Source organism: Syngnathus floridae, chromosome 9 (assembly GCF_059516105.1).
Source record: "Syngnathus floridae isolate MCC-2025c chromosome 9, RoL_Sflo_1.0, whole genome shotgun sequence".
Taxonomy (NCBI): Eukaryota; Metazoa; Chordata; class Actinopteri; order Syngnathiformes; family Syngnathidae; genus Syngnathus; species Syngnathus floridae.
In genome coordinates, this window is record NC_142421.1 from 5,423,191 (window position 1) to 5,439,638 (window position 16,448).

The 16,448-nt window shown below is 40.6% G+C and overlaps 4 protein-coding genes across 10 annotated transcripts in view; 1 reads left to right on the forward strand and 3 right to left on the reverse strand.

The window, feature by feature from the left end:
- Positions 1-204: 204 nt before the first annotated feature.
- prdx3 (peroxiredoxin 3) lies at positions 205-2,103 on the forward strand. Its single transcript, XM_088385735.1, has 7 exons — positions 205-256; positions 757-847; positions 968-1,109; positions 1,253-1,388; positions 1,529-1,632; positions 1,720-1,885; positions 1,958-2,103. Exons 1-7 carry the CDS (start codon positions 221-223, stop codon positions 2,006-2,008), a joined length of 726 nt encoding a protein of 241 aa, XP_088241861.1. The 5' UTR covers positions 205-220; the 3' UTR covers positions 2,009-2,103.
- A 60-nt stretch (positions 2,104-2,163) lies between these two features.
- On the reverse strand, positions 2,164-8,489 carry tm9sf3 (transmembrane 9 superfamily member 3). The gene is made up of 15 exons (XM_088385725.1): positions 8,267-8,489; positions 7,181-7,376; positions 6,756-6,878; positions 6,135-6,295; positions 5,964-6,041; positions 5,745-5,876; positions 5,501-5,667; positions 5,339-5,433; positions 5,119-5,249; positions 4,463-4,602; positions 4,279-4,347; positions 4,060-4,206; positions 3,901-3,984; positions 3,729-3,805; positions 2,164-3,562 (listed from the first exon to the last, which is right to left on the reverse strand). The coding sequence occupies exons 1-15, from the start codon at positions 8,357-8,359 to the stop codon at positions 3,495-3,497; spliced, it is 1,761 nt and encodes a 586-aa protein (XP_088241851.1). The 5' UTR covers positions 8,360-8,489; the 3' UTR covers positions 2,164-3,494.
- A 235-nt stretch (positions 8,490-8,724) lies between these two features.
- LOC148393095 (lysophosphatidylserine lipase ABHD12) lies at positions 8,725-11,855 on the reverse strand. Of its 2 annotated transcripts, none has more exons than XM_088385727.1 (13): positions 11,658-11,855; positions 11,041-11,153; positions 10,866-10,971; positions 10,664-10,783; positions 10,557-10,587; positions 10,427-10,472; positions 10,103-10,232; positions 9,895-9,932; positions 9,744-9,823; positions 9,566-9,648; positions 9,359-9,437; positions 9,159-9,280; positions 8,725-9,051 (listed from the first exon to the last, which is right to left on the reverse strand). In XM_088385727.1, exons 1-13 carry the CDS (start codon positions 11,735-11,737, stop codon positions 9,030-9,032), a joined length of 1,050 nt encoding a protein of 349 aa, XP_088241853.1. In that variant the 5' UTR covers positions 11,738-11,855; the 3' UTR covers positions 8,725-9,029. The 2 variants fall into 2 exon arrangements, with proteins under 2 accessions (XP_088241853.1, XP_088241852.1); XM_088385726.1 differs by lacking the exon at positions 11,658-11,855 and adding an exon at positions 11,294-11,547.
- Positions 11,856-12,150: 295 nt separating this feature from the next.
- The window catches only part of mocos (molybdenum cofactor sulfurase), a 43,540-nt gene continuing 39,242 nt past the window's right edge, over positions 12,151-16,448 (reverse strand). For 3 of the 6 annotated variants that reach the window (XM_088385721.1, XM_088385719.1, XM_088385718.1), the window contains 14 exons: positions 16,325-16,414; positions 16,195-16,261; positions 15,444-16,088; positions 15,260-15,336; positions 14,986-15,185; positions 14,783-14,899; positions 14,359-14,718; positions 14,119-14,281; positions 13,935-14,022; positions 13,356-13,480; positions 13,090-13,186; positions 12,841-12,970; positions 12,648-12,752; positions 12,151-12,484 (listed from right to left, as the gene is read on the reverse strand). In XM_088385721.1, coding sequence (XP_088241847.1) covers positions 12,344-12,484; positions 12,648-12,752; positions 12,841-12,970; positions 13,090-13,186; positions 13,356-13,480; positions 13,935-14,022; positions 14,119-14,281; positions 14,359-14,718; positions 14,783-14,899; positions 14,986-15,185; positions 15,260-15,336; positions 15,444-16,088; positions 16,195-16,261; positions 16,325-16,414 — 2,405 coding nt within the window. In that variant the 3' untranslated portion in view covers positions 12,151-12,343. Of the gene's footprint in view, positions 12,485-12,647; positions 12,753-12,840; positions 12,971-13,089; positions 13,187-13,355; positions 13,481-13,934; positions 14,023-14,118; positions 14,282-14,358; positions 14,719-14,782; positions 14,900-14,985; positions 15,186-15,259; positions 15,337-15,443; positions 16,105-16,194; positions 16,262-16,324; positions 16,415-16,448 lie in introns of all 6 variants that reach the window. The other 3 variants (XM_088385722.1, XM_088385723.1, XM_088385724.1) reach the window with 2 other exon arrangements.

The following is a 16,448-nucleotide window of genomic DNA, read 5'->3' on the forward strand; positions in this document are numbered from 1 at the left end:
AATGTTTCAAATACTACCAGCAGATATTTCGTCTTCTGTGCGCACCTGAAGGCATCTTTGATTGATTTCGTTTAATTTTGCTTTTTTATTTTTATTTTAGGGTGTTTTTTGCATTGACGAACAACAATAACAATACTAAAATTATATCCATAGTATATGATTAGATAAGACGTGTCAAAAAAGTAACGTCCACCCGCCCTCTCTTCTGACATCATCCAAAATGGCAGCCAGCTTTGGAAGACTCCTCAGGACATCTGTGAGTTTACAACTTACTTTACACTAAATCGCATTATAATGTCTGTTTGCGTTCATTTTACGTGTTAGTAATATCAGTAAAGATGCTATTGAAGAATGCATGACAAGCTTTTTTAGGTTATGCTGACTTACGTTGAACCTGCAGGAGCAACCTCTGGTTTGTGACCTCTTTCCGCGTTTCAAATATACTCTAAATTTATTCTACATTTAGATCAATTAAACATCATTTACGTTTGTTCCTTTCATGTAAAGCACATGTTAAAATGTAACATACTGTTTTGCTCCAGTACTTCCTGCTGTTAAGTGGTTACAAAACTAAAAACCGGACGTGCGCAGGTCTTTTGGCTTTGAGCACATGCTCAGTTTGTCAATTATTGATTTGTTTCAAGAAACTTCCTATGAATACTGTAAATTGCATTACAATCTGTAGTATTAGTTAGTCAAGAAGGTTTTCAAAAACGTGATGAGCTGCATGTTAAATGATGACTGTCATTTTTTCAGGCAAGAGTTGCAGGAGCATGTCGGCAAGGAGTTGCTGCAGCCGAACGAATTGGGTCTGCTTCGGTGCTTCCGAGGGCCTGCTTCTCTAGCAGTATGTATAAATGTCACTATTTCTACTGAGACCACTCATCTGAATAATAAGATTTTGCACAGATATAGAACAAAGTATTGCCTAGTTCACAGTCCCCTAAGCTGTCATGTGTTCTTTCAGGTTCTTGCAGATGGGCCGCTGCAGTCACTCAACCTGCACCTGCTTTTAAAGCCACCGCAGTCCATAATGGAGAATTCAAGGAGATGAGCCTGGCTGACTTTAAGGGCAAATATTTGGTTCTCTTCTTCTACCCGCTGGATTTGTGAGTGCTGCCACTCCCGCTGACCAACTTCCAAACATCCTGAGCTGACCTGTGATTTTGCACATGAGCATGCATGAGCCATGAACAGATGTCTGTTATGTACATTATTGTAAAATGATTTCTTTGTGTTTGCTTTATTGTAGCACCTTCGTATGCCCAACAGAGATTATCTCATTCAGCGACAAGGCTAATGAGTTCCACGATATCAACTGCGAGGTAGTGGGTGTGTCTGTGGACTCTCACTTTACTCACCTAGCGTGGACCAACACTTCTCGCAAGGTATGCTCCCTTATGGAAATATATTTTGTTTTATTAGTATTAGTGCAATATTAAGATGTAAAACATTAGCAACAAATAAAAACGTAATTGACTCACGACATCGTGTTGTCCATCGTAATGATGTTGTTTGCATCTGGCAGGCCGGAGGCTTGGGCAGCATTCATATTCCTCTGCTCGCTGACCTCACTAAGCAAATTTCCAGAGACTACGGTGTACTGCTGGAGAACCCAGGCATTGCTCTGAGGTAATTACAATTTAAAGTCATTCAGGGTGAATGCTGACCCAATAAAATTACATTTCCGTATAATTGGTTTTCCTGATATTATTTTAGGGGTCTGTTTATCATCGATCCTAATGGCGTGGTGAAGCACATGAGCGTAAATGACCTGCCAGTGGGTCGTAGTGTGGAAGAGACCCTTCGCCTTGTGAAGGCTTTCCAATTTGTGGAGACCCACGGTGAAGTGTGTCCCGCAAGCTGGACCCCCAAGTCACCAACAGTGAGTGGACAATATTCCAGCCTGCCCATATTAACAAACTCTGCAATTCAAAGTTTTTCCTTTTCATTTCAGATCAAACCAACCCCCGAAGGATCGAAAGAGTACTTTGAAAAAGTCAACTGATTGTAAAGCACTACAAGTCCATTTAGGTTAAGTTGCTTTATGCACTGTGATATGGAGAGTTATGCTAATAAAACCAGATTTATGGAAAAGTAAAAGCTCCACAACTGTTATTTTTTTTTTGCTCATTCGCACATCAACAGGCATAAGCTCACAACCCCTGTACATAAACATGTTTATTTCCTCTTTTTACAACAATATGCAGGATGAAAATGTCATCAGACGAGGTGCAAAATCAATTTCAGTGGGGAAGAATAAGAACTGAGAAGGCAGTACAAGTAGGGCACATACTGTATATACACAATATGTAGGGGTAAATAAAGACTTTGAAAGGCTGCAGCACTCTGTAGTTATGAAGACATTTAAGTCGAGTGTACTTTTTCATACATTCACACATAGCGTGTCATGTAAGGGGCAGCAAACCGAAAGGGTGCGCGAAGGAAATGGCTTACGAGATGCCGAGCCTTTTTAAAGCTTTAAATAATAGGAAATCAGTAAGTAAGCTCAAGTGGACCATCCAGCCCCAACAGTGCATACTTGCATTGTGAAGCTGATCTTATCGGTGAAACAATTTGATCAGTATGGTTTGGTGAGAACCTCATGCAAATTCAAGCAAGATGAAACGGCGCCACCAGCCCCAACCGCAACATACCTTTTGTTTTAGCTGATTCATTTAAAAAAAAAAAATCTGTACAACGAAAATACATTTGGGATCTACATCTAAAGGTACATTAAGGTTATATACACTCCCCTCATACATATATTATCTTTACATGTAGACAAAATTCAAACCCAAACATTGAGAAAACAAGACTAAACTTCGGGGGGAAACTCATCACATCCATTTAAAAGTCCGTGACTGTACTCCGACTGCAGATCTGACCCTCATTCTCGTTTCCGCAATCAACTACAGCACAACTCGAATCGCTGCCACTGGAGGTTGAGGGAGCGTAACAGGAAAGATTAGAGCCGCCAAAACGGGAGAATGACTCAAGTGGCAGCGTCGAGTTTTTGCAGTGGAAGTAAATGGGAACAAAGTACTTGCACTATGCACTAACATTACTGCGAGTTGACTTCAAGAATACAAAATAGAAATCAAGTCAGAATAACTCTGTTATTGTGACACAATAGAACAAATAAAGGCTTTCAATATATTTAGGCCTCTTCACTGAAGAGAGCTGCACCATTCCATCCATAAACATGTCTGGTCTCAGGTGGGACTGGTTTGGAAGGGAAGCCACGCAAGCCTTAAACATTTGCCCCCGATATTTGTGTGAGCGCAACTGATAAAAACACAACCGGATTTTGATGCCTCATCTGCAGCTATGCATCTGATCACTTCATGTTGCAGCTTTGAAAATCATTCAGAAAATGGAAAACTACATTGTACAAAGTGAGATTCTCACAATCTCTTTGCAAGAAAGAAAACGAAAAGGATGTTGTTTGCCGGCTGTCTTCCTGGATATTTTTATGACCTTGCCGTGGTGCTTTAGTCTATTTTCACATTTGTGTATATCTTCCTAACAAAGGCACTTGTTCCCATGTATCCGACGGCACCTGTAAGACACGCACCAACAACATTTAGCCCTTGGGACTCACCTAATTCTCGACAAAATTCTGGTTTAAAACCATGTCAGCACTTATGTCAACATGACTGTCGGATTTGTTTGTACAAACGAAAGCTACATATTCAAACGTCATGTCGTTTGCATGAAATACTGACCACACATGATTCCAAGAGCAGTGCTGAAGACAGCCATGTAACCAAAGTAGAAGGATGTCTGGAATAGCCCGTACATCCTGAAATATGCCAAAGAAGAAACCATTTAGTTTGTGCAATTGTTTAGTACAACAACAACGAAAATATTAAAAAAAAAATCATCCGCCAGACTCACTTAGTTTTGAAGAAATAGTAGTAAAAAGAGTACATGTAAACGTAAACTGCGGTGGATGCAGCAGACAGGAAGCTTGTCCATTGCCTGGAAAGGAGAAACGTCATGATCATCAGGTAACGTTTTCTTCCCTCCAAAGTTAGTGTGGGACAAGACGCTCACCATCTATAGTCTTCAGCATTGAGCAGGAAATACGTGCACACAATGGTCACGCACACCGTCACAATGCAAAGGATCACCAGGACCAGCATCATGAAGCCGTAGACGTAGTAGATTTTGTAGGCCCAGAAAGATGTAAAGATGAAATACCTGATGTGGGAGGAAAAATCAACTTGTATAATTGGCATATATAAAATGACCACTCTCGGGGCGTCGATTTACATTTCAATGAAGATGGACCCGAAAGGAAGGATTCCACCCAGACAGACGATGACAGCTGGCTCCATGAACCTAATGGCACAAAAATCCCCCACACGTGGCTTAGAGTGTTGAAAGTTAAAAAAAAAAAAAAGTAGGCCACAGGCAAATGCCGTTCCTGGTTCCACCTCAAAGGATGCAAACCTACCATTTCTTTTCAGGGATTGGCCTCGGCACAGCGTTCACCCTGCAGGGAAAGTTTGGCTGACCGGAAAGGTTCCTCCCCAAAATCGTTCCCACCAAGTTTAGCGGCAGAATGACGAAGAAGCAGATGCAACAAACAGCCACCTGCATATGGAGACACGGATCATTTTCTTTCAAATCAGTTCAAGTGACACTAATTAACACTTATATACTACGACCTTAAAGCAAGGTCACACTAACCTAACAGTTATATTTTATTCTTTTCCTCCCAGCAAACTAGTTGAGATTGAATCAAGCGCACCTCTGTTGGCATACAAATTCAATCCAGTTCTTTCACATGTAGAGCAAACTTACAAATGATTCTATTGGTACAAGTTAATCAAACTTACAAATGATTCTATTTGTACAAGTTGCGTTCACAGCTAAGTAAACAAGTCCATACGGAAGATCAGCATCCGGGTTCTTTAACACACCCATGTCTAACTAACATACCCCTCAGTCCAATTCCATTCCTGACACTCTTCATTTAGAGGAAGTAAATATATTTGAAAATAAACTGAAATAAAATCATCACATCAGTATGTTGTACTATATGTACTTTTGGCGACCCTTTTGATTGGTGGTGTTCCATGAGATTTTTATTTTTTTTTAAAAACCCACCATGGTGCCAAATGGAATGGCTCTGGAAGCGTGATAGTAGATTGCGATGAAGTTGATGAAGAAGGCAGTTCCGCACACCATTGCCGGGATCATAAAGGCTCCAATGAACATTTGCTTGATCCATCTTCTTCCTGTTTTTGTCAAGAAATTAAAACAAGAACATTTGAATATCCTATATGACGTGAAAAGGTAACAATCGATTTTCAAACACGATCATCACCTCCTTGTTTCGCGTACAAGCTTCCACCAAAATAGCCATTAACAGGGGAAGTGGCAGCATACACAAAAATGGCTGTGCTCAGCATCGATCCTCTCCTGCGGAGCAAAACCAAACTCTGTTACGTCTGCGATTCCTTTCACGGAACGGTAATTACTGACGTACTCTGTATATAGGTCCTCGACCATTGCCACGATGATGACAATGAGAGACACAGAGAAGATCTGGCAGCCAGAGCCAATGAGTGAGGAGAAAATGAGTGGATGGCTCGAGGGGCGGAACACATCCCCGTGCACCTGCTTCCAGCCGTATTCATCTCCCAGATCTCGGTCCTATTGGGAAAAGCATGGCGTCCTATGAACTCATTTGAAAGTACTGATTGTCTATGAAGAACCTTTAGCGAGCTTACCATGTCATCCATTTCCTCCTCTTTGCTGTACCTGGCATAATCCTTTCGGAGAGTTCTCATCAAAATCATTGACACCAGACCCACCAAGAAGATCACCATCATGAAGGAGTTAAAGATGGAGAACCAATGTATCTGGAAAGAAGGAGTGAATATGGTTTAATTAAGACACGCACTGGCATCATGCTTGTGACCTCAAGCAGACATTCTCAACTCACTCACCCGGTGCTGAAAGAAGGATGGGTCGAGATACTTGTCAAATCTGTCCTCAAACTTCACATCAGACTTCTTCCATTTCACCTGTGTATGCATTTAGGGATACTTAACACTTGTTTTCAACAAGACCTACAATACAGGTAGAAGAACCATTCCAGTAGCTCGTTGGGTACTTACAGAGTAAGACATTGCAATCCTTGTGTTGGGCACAAGTCGAACTTTGCCTTCACTAGTAAGATTCACATCAACAATTCTGTTGCCGTTAAAGCCGATCTCCAATTTCTTGTACGTCCAGAGGTAGTGATCTTCTCCATTTTCATCTGCCTCGCCAACAATACCTGAAAAATGAAATTGAAATTTGGTACTGGCTGAAAAAGATGGAATATTTTTACTCTTGACTTTTTTTGTTTGTTTTCAAAATCATCCTGGAGTATAAAAATATTTCCAAAGAAACGGCAATAGCTTGGTTTTGCATTCCACAACGTAACGTTTCAGGTTGTTTTAGTACTGGAATTTCAACCGCAGCAGCCAGTGGTGCGCGTCGATGCAGCCATAGCACTCAATGTCGTGGGACACGCCTCAAAAAAGAATAAAGACAAAAAATTCGCTCCCCAGTTTCCGGATTGTTCCCCGAGGGAGGGGGGGGGAGAGACAGGTGCTCAACAGGTAGGGCAACCTGAAAGATGCTACAACTTAGGCCTGCAAATCTTGATACGGCTCACTCATCAAGTTTATAGAGAAACAAGAAACAGAAAAAGCCAAATATACTCATTATAGAAATTTTGGATTGTCACTTACCCCAGATGGGCAGGTCATCGATGTACATTTGGTACCAGTAGTGATTCTTTATCGCATAAACAAATGCGTCCCGTTTGGCTTTGTCCAGCTCAATTTCGCAATACGTTGTCTGCATGACTTCATCTAGAGAGGTAGATAAAATGTAGTATAATCAAATTGTCAATGTGAAATCAAATACCAATTGAAATCCATTGGCTGAAACCACGCCTAAACAAGTATGCCCAGGCAAGCAATGAATAACTCTGCTTTTGTTTACCACGTCTACTGTTACCACCATTGCCTTTTGTAGTCCAATAAAAAAAAAAAAATCATACCTTAATTACTTGAAATGCTTTTCAATATGTGTCTTGGCAACATGCTTTGAGTTTAACATTTTTATGAAAGGCTCAAGTAAGACATGTTGGTGCGATGCAACAGTAAAGTACCTTTGAACTTGATGTCAAGGCCGCTAAATTCCAACTCCACTCCCTGCAGAGCTTCTCCAAGTGTCTCATGGTAATGACTGATGGTCTTCTTTGTGCCCACACAGAATGGTAAAGAGAAATACTTGTACGTCTCCTGTCGGTTGTGGTAAGGCCCCACCGTGTTCATCCATAATACTACCTCCTCTTTATCTGTGTACTGAAAGGAAAAACAAGAACTGTTACAATAAAGGTCAGACATAATGTGTCAATATCACCATAGGATGATGTTCCAAATTCACCCCCCAAATCTGATTGAACATTATTTTCACTGTATAGACCAGGGGTGTCAAACTATTTTTATTCGCGGGCCACATTATAGTCATAGCTTCTTTTGGAGGGCCATTATGACTGTCCACTCAAATAAATGTATGAGCACCTCATATATATACAGTAAAAGCAAAACAGACAACTAGTTTTCAAATCAGACGAGTAAAAACTCTTAAAATATTTTTAAAAAGATATTAAAATTGAAGACAATTTGCAATTCTAGTAATGACACACGAATTTGATGCACAATTTGTCTTCGCGGGCCACATAAAATAATGTGGCGGGCCGTATCTTGCCCGCGGGCCTTGAGTTTGACACTTGAATAGAGTATTGAAGATATTTATTAAACATGCTGCAGTTAACAAGGCATGTGCAACATGCTTAAATCAGGAATACCTCTTTAATTATTCAGGTACGTTTATATGATGGGAATAACAGCACACTTTCTGTGACCGGATAACGCGACTCAAAACTTGCACGCCGGTGCTCCAAAATAGCTTTGTGAGCAAGCAAGCCGTTCTATGAAGCCAGCAGGGAAACGTTTGGCCATAAGCACTTAGGCCGATGAGCGTTGACAGGCTAGCTTGCTAATGCTCAGCCTCGCTGTCGTTTTCCTAGCGCAATATTTGAAAATAAGAAACACGACGATTGAGTTTTTCTGTCTGCGAACAGAGTACTGCTGTACTTTAAAGTTAAGCAAAACGTTAGCATGTTGCACAGAGCAAACGTCCATTTTTTTAAGCAATCCCCTTTCATTCGGCCTTCCAAACGTAGCCTTACTGTGTGTTCATGTTCATCTGCTTCGACGGATATTAAGGAGCCAAGTAGACCGAGGAACACCGCAGCTGCCACCCTCCACCTGGATGATCCCATTCTTTTCGGCGAAAGTGTGCAGAAAGATCGGGGGTGTTAGCTTTGCAGGGCTAGCCCACCTTCTTCCTGGTTGTATGACTGAGGCGATTTTTTGGGACGCTCTTCTTCTACGCTTACGGCGTAAGTAGTTTACGATTACCCATCGGATATACTTCCGATTGGCTCGAATGAACCACGTGACTCAACTAAGCCAATCACGTTAAGAAGCGGTGAATGAAACGATGAATAAGAAAACTGTGGCTGCGAATCTTCCGCAACGTTCAGCCACGTCATCTGACTGCCAGAGACCGGAGCTTCACGTTTACCAAACGCACTGTATGACGTGAAACATGCCACAAAGCAAACGCCATCCGAACCAGCCTCCCTTCATGATCTGGGGCATTTTTAACATTTATTTATCCAACTACGTTCATCAAATTTGTACGCCGCATTGATTGACGTGTATACATACAGGGCTTGTTTTTTTTCTGCTCTCAGTGTATGCAAATAAAGTCAACAAAACTAAGAAAGACATTAAATGACTTACAAACAGAATACAGGGTAATATTTGTTCATTTACATATTTGCATTCATTACATCTATAAGGCAATCAACATATGCAAATCATTTACTTTGGATAATATATGCTCTCATACACACATTAAACAACTGCTGGAGGCATCTTCCAACTTCACAAAGACAACACAAACTTTCTGTGGAGAAAATAATATGCAGTTAAGTCACCATCAATTCACATGTGTAGCCAAATATTTAACTTGATATGATATTCTGTGAAATGATCAGTGCAATGTTCCCTTACTTTATGATGTCTGGCAGACGGGGGTCTTTGTATAATCCATTGTGTAGATATCCTAAAGAACCTTCGAAGGACACAAACTTGACACGCTCTGCATTCAGAGTACTCACTGCTATCTCGTACAGCTGGCGGTAAATGTCAAACATACAATTAATAATTAAATATAGCCATTTCACTTTTGGCAAATAGCTAAATAGTCATACATGCTGAGCACTCTGAATGAGAACCATTGGATCATCTTCTGCATGAAGAAAAAGTAATGAGCTTTTCATTCTTCTTAAACTGCAGAAAAAAAACATGTTAAGCAAGTGAATATTATTTTTTTACCAAATCACAATGAACAGTATAAAAATAAATGTAAATAAATATAAATAATTTTTTGAACACCTTCGGCATTACTTCAAACTTACTTTTCCGCAGTGGGAAAGACAATTTTATTTTCAGCCCACGGCTCTGGAAAAAAGTATCCCATGCCAGGAAACTTCCAATAATACTATGAAAAACACGAATAAAATTAAAATCAATATTGTATATATAAAGTAAAGTATAAAGTATGAAGTGGTATAAGTGATACATGTTGAAGCTTACCCATGAAAACACATGACTTGATAGTTTCTCTTTAGGAAAATGAAAGGTGCCTTCAAGAATCACACCATCCAAAACAATACCTGTTGATATTAAATATAGTGAAATTTAATTGCATTACAGAATTAGTATTTACTTGTGTAGTTGCACCTACCTTCATCTATTAGTTTGACTGCAGTGTTAGTGGACACTCTGCAAAGTCACACAGGTTCAAAAAAATTTTGATAATGTTTTTACAAGACATTTGCTTACTTTCCATGACTGAAAAATTATCACATTTAAATTGAACCACTGAAAATTGCTAAATTTATTGTTTATAATCTCAGGCAAGATAGCAGTTGCTATATGCTATGAAAACTGACCCAGTGCCAAGAGAATGTCCCCAGAAGATGACCAGGCTGCTTCCACTGCGTTCTTTGACCCACTTGAACACTTTAAGGGCATCTTTCGTGAGTCCAGCTTCAGTCGGCTCACCGCTTGAGTCTCCAAAACCTGTCAAGTTAGATGTAGTTTTACCTTGCCGCCACTAGATGGCCATCGCACAAAGCGCAAAAGTTGCACCCATGGCAGTCTGAATAAAATTCAACTAGTTTATTATTCCCTAAAAAAGCTTTCATTTATTTGTAGTGGTCAATCATTCAGAACTAAAAAGTAAAAAAGAAAAGTTGATTTTTATTTTTACCAACCTCTGTAGTCAGGCACTATCACATGGTAACCAAGTGCACTCAAAACCTGTTGACAAATTAAGTCTTATATAGTTTAGCATTACTGACTTAATGTTAAAGAATGAAAATATTTGTGCCGTTAATCACTCACTTTTGCAACTCCTACCCGATGAGGAGCACCCCTGTCAGAACAGTTTGTAAGAAACAAAATTGTTAATGAGTAGGAAAAAAGACCTACAAATTCCTAGCCTAATATACCTTGTGCCTGTGTTCCCATGAAGATATATAAAAACTGGATTTCCATCACTCAGTTGGTTTTGGTACCATGCCAAATGTTTGTCTTGTGCCTCCCTCCACTGACTTTCGGGGATTGTGTACCTGGAATAAATCAAAACAACACAAAGCTAAGAAGTGGACCATTAAAATGTAATCTCTGTTTAGAATAAAATACTGGACTCACCACACACCAAGAGAAATGCCTTCCTCTGATGTTAAGTACATGTTAATGGTGTGATTTAAGGAGAAATCAACAGGTTGGCTGAGGTCAACAAAGAAGGGAACCTTGACTGCAAATAGAAGACAAGAATATTTTGAAGTCAATCGAGGATTTTTAACCATATTGGGAATTCACTTACGTCTGTGTTTGTAAACAAGATGCTGGAATAATCCCCGTGACACGACCAGCGTGAAAGGAACCAAAGCGAAGATGACAAATAGTACAAATAAACGACTTTTTGTCCACCGGGACCTAGGCAAGGAAAATACACGAGTAAGCACATTTTGTCTTCACAATCGAATACTGAAATGTGCTTTAATCATATTTATAAAGTAAAAGAGTTGGCTGGTGTGATGATAAGGATGTCAAGACTCTACTGGAATCGGTTTAACCTTGCTTGAGGCAAAAGCACAAAAGAAGGTTCAGAATATGTCCAGCTCATGGACAACGCATTCCTCCCCTCCATTAACACTGTATTGTGACAGAAGAGCCCTTTGAGTGGAAAGGCTGATTTCTTCACACCCCTCAATGGAAAAAAATGGGACGTCATTATTGCACAAGCTTCCAAAAAGCTGGCTAGTTTGCACAGAACTGTCATCATGAAAAAAGTGACATTTGAACTCATTTCGTATATTGCACTGATTATTACTTGCGTTTATGTGCAGCCGATATTCGATATTGACGTTGCGCAAGTCTTGGTGACGTATGTGCTTTGCAGCAGGACTTCGAGATTATTACATGAACATGCAAACTTACTTGTTCTCGTGCTTCCTTCTCTGTTCTTTGGCTGTCTGAGCGGAAGTCGACATATCCTTTTTAAGAGGTCTTTGTCTCATTTTGATGAGCGATTGCAATGCGTTTTGATCCGTAAGCGAACTTTCTTTTAATGAAGACCTATTGCTCGCTCAAAGTTCAATTTTTCGCGTGTTCGGTCGGCGTTAGATTTTAACTTATTATTTAAGGCGGTGCCAGTCATGAAAATTGCATTGATCAAAAACTCCCAAAAATTCTTCAAAAATAGATAACGCTGCAAAAAGGTATTGGGGGAGTGCGTAAAAAAATGTAAATTTTTAAATTGAATAAATAAAAACAGTGATAGACAAATAAACACATCAATAAATAAATAAATAAATAAATAAATAAATAAATAAATAAATAAATAAATAAATAAATTAAAAGAAAGCTGATCCTCTTGGAACCCATTATGCTTTTTCTTTGGGAATTCCCTGTATAGATAAGGAAACACAGGAAAAAGCAAGGCAGCTTTATTTATTTACAGCATTTCATACACAAGGTTACTCAATGAGCTTCACATAGTTGGATATACACATAGCTTCCCATCCAACAGTATCTACAGTAAGTGCACTCCATTATGATTTACTGCATACATTGTTCATATTATATAGATTCAATGGCAGAAATCAGAAATCCCATGATGTTTACTAAGAAAGAGATGTTGGTGAAGATGTTTGACCCGTTTCAAAAGCATGGAGCTTTGGCAGTACGTGGGAGCCAGCACTGAGGACACCAGCTGTTGGTGAACCTTCGGGCAACTGATGGCTCAAGTACACACCAAATGTAATCTAAAAATGCCAGAAAATAGCAAGCAGCATGATGAGAAATCAAATGTTACACTAAGAATTGAGTTTTTTGAGAGCTTTGTTTGTTGCGGCACAATTTGGAAAAAAATGCGAAGGAGCAAATATGTGGGATTAGTTGCGAGGAAATCGTTTGGCCATGACTCACCTTTCCATTGCGGTACGCAGAAAGAGACATCAGCGGCTCCTTTGTTTTGGTCCCCGTGTTCTGGTCAACTCCAATCATTTGGCAGCGTACACATTGACCTCTGACCTTTTGATTTATTACACAAGAAGCTTATTAAGAATCCACTTCTAACACACGAAAAGACTTCATCTCATATCCCAAAGTGTCAACTCACCCTGAATTGAAGGTTGTCGATAATCAAGTGTGACCAATTATCTTCTTCAAACGCTTCAACCCCCGAGATGACAAAATTGGACCGGAACTGACTGATGATGTTCTGTGCGTCAAGCTCGGGATAGTCTTCCCTTTGAAAGGAGTCATGGAAATCCCATGTTATTTTATCGCACTCTCAAAATGATAGTGTCGTCGCATCCTGACGTCTTTCACTGTTGAGTATTTGAAATACGACAGTGTGAGTTCAAACCTGCTCCTCATTACGTTCTGAATGAGCTCCACACTTGCACGGTTGATCATGAGATACTGAGCTTCATTCACCAGGGAGAGCGACGAGGAAGTGACAGCTGGAAGGAAAATAGTTTATATTAGCAATTCATTTTAGGTACTCATCTCTGCTGGAAATCCTTAATGATTGTGGAAATTGAAGCTGGAGGGGGGGGTCTACACTTATGCTTCCTGTCTTCAAGTTGTGACAACAACATAACGATCACAGTAAACTTCTGACACATTCACCCGAAGCAGACTTCTCGTTCATATGTCGAGTGAAATCAGGACTTTGTCGTATAAGGCGGCATGGCTGTCCAAGCAAGTCCGAAAGCCACGATGCAGCCTCGTCGCCACAGTCCATCGTCTCCACCCTAGGGAAAGATTTTGTTTAGGACACCACCAGGGGATACACAGTTTATCGTGAAGTGAAAGTTTGTGCAACATTGCATCCGCGAATCACAGCCGTTTCGAATAACTTTGACTCATCAAAAAATATAAACAGCACTTTGTTACTAATTGTTTCATTTCCCCCTAAAAATGGGGACGTGAGTTTTTGAAACTGTCTCGGCCACATAGCTACTTCATGTTTGTTGCTGCAATACTTTTATTAGAAATTATCTTCACTTTTAAAAATGTTGCCAAGCATTTTATCACTGACCTCTTTTCAAAATAAATGTAATATTTGAACAAACAATTTTTGCTTTAAAATTCCATTTGTGGTTAAACATTACTATCCAGAATGTGATTAAAAAAGCAGAATACAATGTTACAAGCAGCAAGTATAAATATCAAACAAGTTCGAGTTGTTTCCTGTCCAAAGCTCACCTGTCACCACAAACTTTACTCTGACAGACGGGAAAGCTTGCGTGCTTTTGAGTCCTAATTTCCAGCGCAACTGAAATGTTATTCATCCCTGCAGGACAGTGAAGAAAAATCTTTTAAAAAAAGAAAAATGATTGACAGCTGCTTGAGCAGTGCGTCACATTGGCAGAGCTGATGACTGACTGACTTGGTGCCTGCAGGAGCAATTCATTTGAGGACAGATGAACTTGTGGGTGAATGAGGCATAAACGTGGCTCTCTTTTTTGATTTAAGCACACGCCATTTCCATTTACCACCATCCAGCTTCGGTCGTATAGTAAACCCCGAGGTCCAACTGGCCAGTTCTGGACCTAGAAAAAAAATGACAAAAAAAAAACCTGTAGAAAGAATATTGAAATGCACAAAAGGTGACACCAAGTGCTCATACCTCAAATGCACCGCATGATTTGATGGGATAGATGTAGATGTTCGTCAAAGTATAAGGTCCTTCAAAGTTGTTTGGACGTACGGGTTCAAATTCCTTCAGTGAAACAATTTTCTTTTCGTCCCTTTTGTGTGTCACTTCCTTGATAACGATTGTTTTCTCTTCAATGGATATGCTAGCTGCTTTAAGCCCCTCTAGTCTCGCATGGTCTACCGTCGGCGGCTTGTTCACAAAGCAGTCGACAACAAAACTCAAGAATTTTTGACAGTCGTCAAACGTCGACGTGTACCCAAACGACACGCGAACAGATCCGGTCGGCTGGCCATCCACCATGTCCATGGTGTCTCCGCAGACGTGGCCGGCCTAAAAAAAAAGACAGTTTCATTCTCCAAGCATTTTGAAATTTCCATTCCCCCAAATCTTTCACCTGCAAGTTTTTCCTCATCTGCTGATTTGTGATACCAAGAAAGCTCTGACAAGCTCCAGTGTTGCAAAAGCAACCAGTACGCACATGAATGTTGTATAAACTTGCCATTCTGTCCACCTGTAAGAAAAAAAAAACCCTCATAAGTGCTGCCATCTGCATCTACCACCACATTTCTTACTCAATATGAAATTCATCTTATGCACCTGAGAATATCCAATTATTTCTCCGTGCGAGTCCATCAAGTTGAAGTTTAATATCGCGCCCTGGGAGCTCGGACTGTCAAATTGGCCTTGTGTGTACATTTGAGCCACCGGTCGCCCGTTGCCATGGCAAAGACTTGACAGAAGCATATAAGTGTAACGTGCTAAGCCAAAGGTGTGCTTTTGTATATTTTGCATTCCCCCTGCAAGAAAGAAAGAAACAAAAAAAAAAAGGTAATTTCTCTGTGCGTCTTTGTCGCTGTTAAACTCGACTTACCGGTGATCCTGTATAATGCATCAAAACTGTGATTAAGGGCAATGATGTCCAGGAAGGAGACAGTACCATCTTCCAATCTAATCCAGGAAAGAAAAAAAAAATACTCGAGCCCTACAAGGTTTGCATGCATAAAATGATGTTTTCAAAGACCGTTCATGCTTGGCAATGTTGTTCACGGCCCTACCTGTCAGAAAGGTTTGCAGCCTGCACATAATAATCTTCTCCAGAAAGGTAAGCTGCTGCTGTGCCTCCTCCAAAATAAGCCTTTTTTAGTATGCCTGCTGCATTGTTGCGGACAAGAAGGGCCCCAAGACCTGTCGGGAAGCCAAATATCTTGTAGAAGGAGATGGGAATGAAATCAGCTGGGCAGTCTTGAAGGTTGAGAGGAGAACAGCTGACAAGCGAGGCCGCATCCAGCAGCACAAACCACTGGCCCTGATGGTCACACGCTGGATAAAGACGTCTTGCCTGGATGCCTTCGACGTGGCTCAGGGGATACTTTGTCCCTGAGAAGTTGCTCTGCGCCGGGTAGCAGAAGAGATGCGGCGTGTGACAAACTGGATCTTTGCCTTGAGTCTTATCTTTTGCCCTATCTTCCACTTCATGGGGGTAAACGGGCAGGGTAACTACTCCCCGGGTAGAGGTTAGACCTCTTACGCCAACAACAGACGTATGGTTGTCGGTGAGATGGCAGAAGTAACTGCCCGCCTCGCTTTCTGTCTGCGACCTCCAGGGGAAGACCTCTGCCGCTAATTTGATAGCGGCTGTACTGCCAGAGGTGAAAATCACTGAGTACTCTTCAGGGGTCGTGTTGAAATGCTGCAATATTCTGAAAGAAAATGATCCTGTTTTTTTTTTAGAGAACTCATTTCATGCGAGATGGTTTTAAAGAGGCCTCATGGGCCCATTTGGAATGTGACATGATTGGAGCTCACCTGTATCTGACCCTCTCCACAGTATCATGTGTCAACCTGCTGCTGGGGTTGTGGCTGTGAGGGTTTCCTGTAAAGAAGATGATGCTCTACGTCAATTTTTTATCTGGCAAATAAATATTGCTTTTCATACCATACGTGTTCCTTGAAATATCTAGGCAGTAGTTCTTCACCAGTGATTCCGGGTACAAAGTCGTTGCAGCATGATCCAGATATACAGTGCCTTAAAACAACAAGTGTATTGTGTGGTTAGTTAA

What these genes read in the sequence shown, in the direction of transcription:
- prdx3 (XM_088385735.1), top strand. Translation starts at nt 221, where the DNA reads ATGGCAGCCAGCTTTGGAAGACTCCTCAGGACATCT. An exon ending in GAAGACTCCTCAGGACATCT is followed by an intron (nt 257 to 756) that starts GTGAGTTTACAA and finishes TCATTTTTTCAG; the next exon opens with GCAAGAGTTGCAGGAGCATG. An exon ending in GGACCAACACTTCTCGCAAG is followed by an intron (nt 1,389 to 1,528) that starts GTATGCTCCCTT and finishes TGCATCTGGCAG; the next exon opens with GCCGGAGGCTTGGGCAGCAT.
- tm9sf3 (XM_088385725.1), bottom strand. Translation starts at nt 8,359, where the DNA reads ATGGGATCATCCAGGTGGAGGGTGGCAGCTGCGGTGTTCCTCGGTCTA. An exon ending in CCTTGACATCAAGTTCAAAG is followed by an intron (nt 6,879 to 7,180) that starts GTACTTTACTGT and finishes CTACCTCTCTAG; the next exon opens with ATGAAGTCATGCAGACAACG. An exon ending in TACTATTTCTTCAAAACTAA is followed by an intron (nt 3,806 to 3,900) that starts GTGAGTCTGGCG and finishes GGCATATTTCAG; the next exon opens with GATGTACGGGCTATTCCAGA.
- LOC148393095 (XM_088385726.1), bottom strand. Translation starts at nt 11,526, where the DNA reads ATGAGTTCAAATGTCACTTTTTTCATGATGACAGTTCTGTGCAAACTA. An exon ending in AGTCAAACTAATAGATGAAG is followed by an intron (nt 9,824 to 9,894) that starts GTAGGTGCAACT and finishes TAATATCAACAG; the next exon opens with GTATTGTTTTGGATGGTGTG. An exon ending in TCATTCAGAGTGCTCAGCAT is followed by an intron (nt 9,281 to 9,358) that starts GTATGACTATTT and finishes ATTTACCGCCAG; the next exon opens with CTGTACGAGATAGCAGTGAG.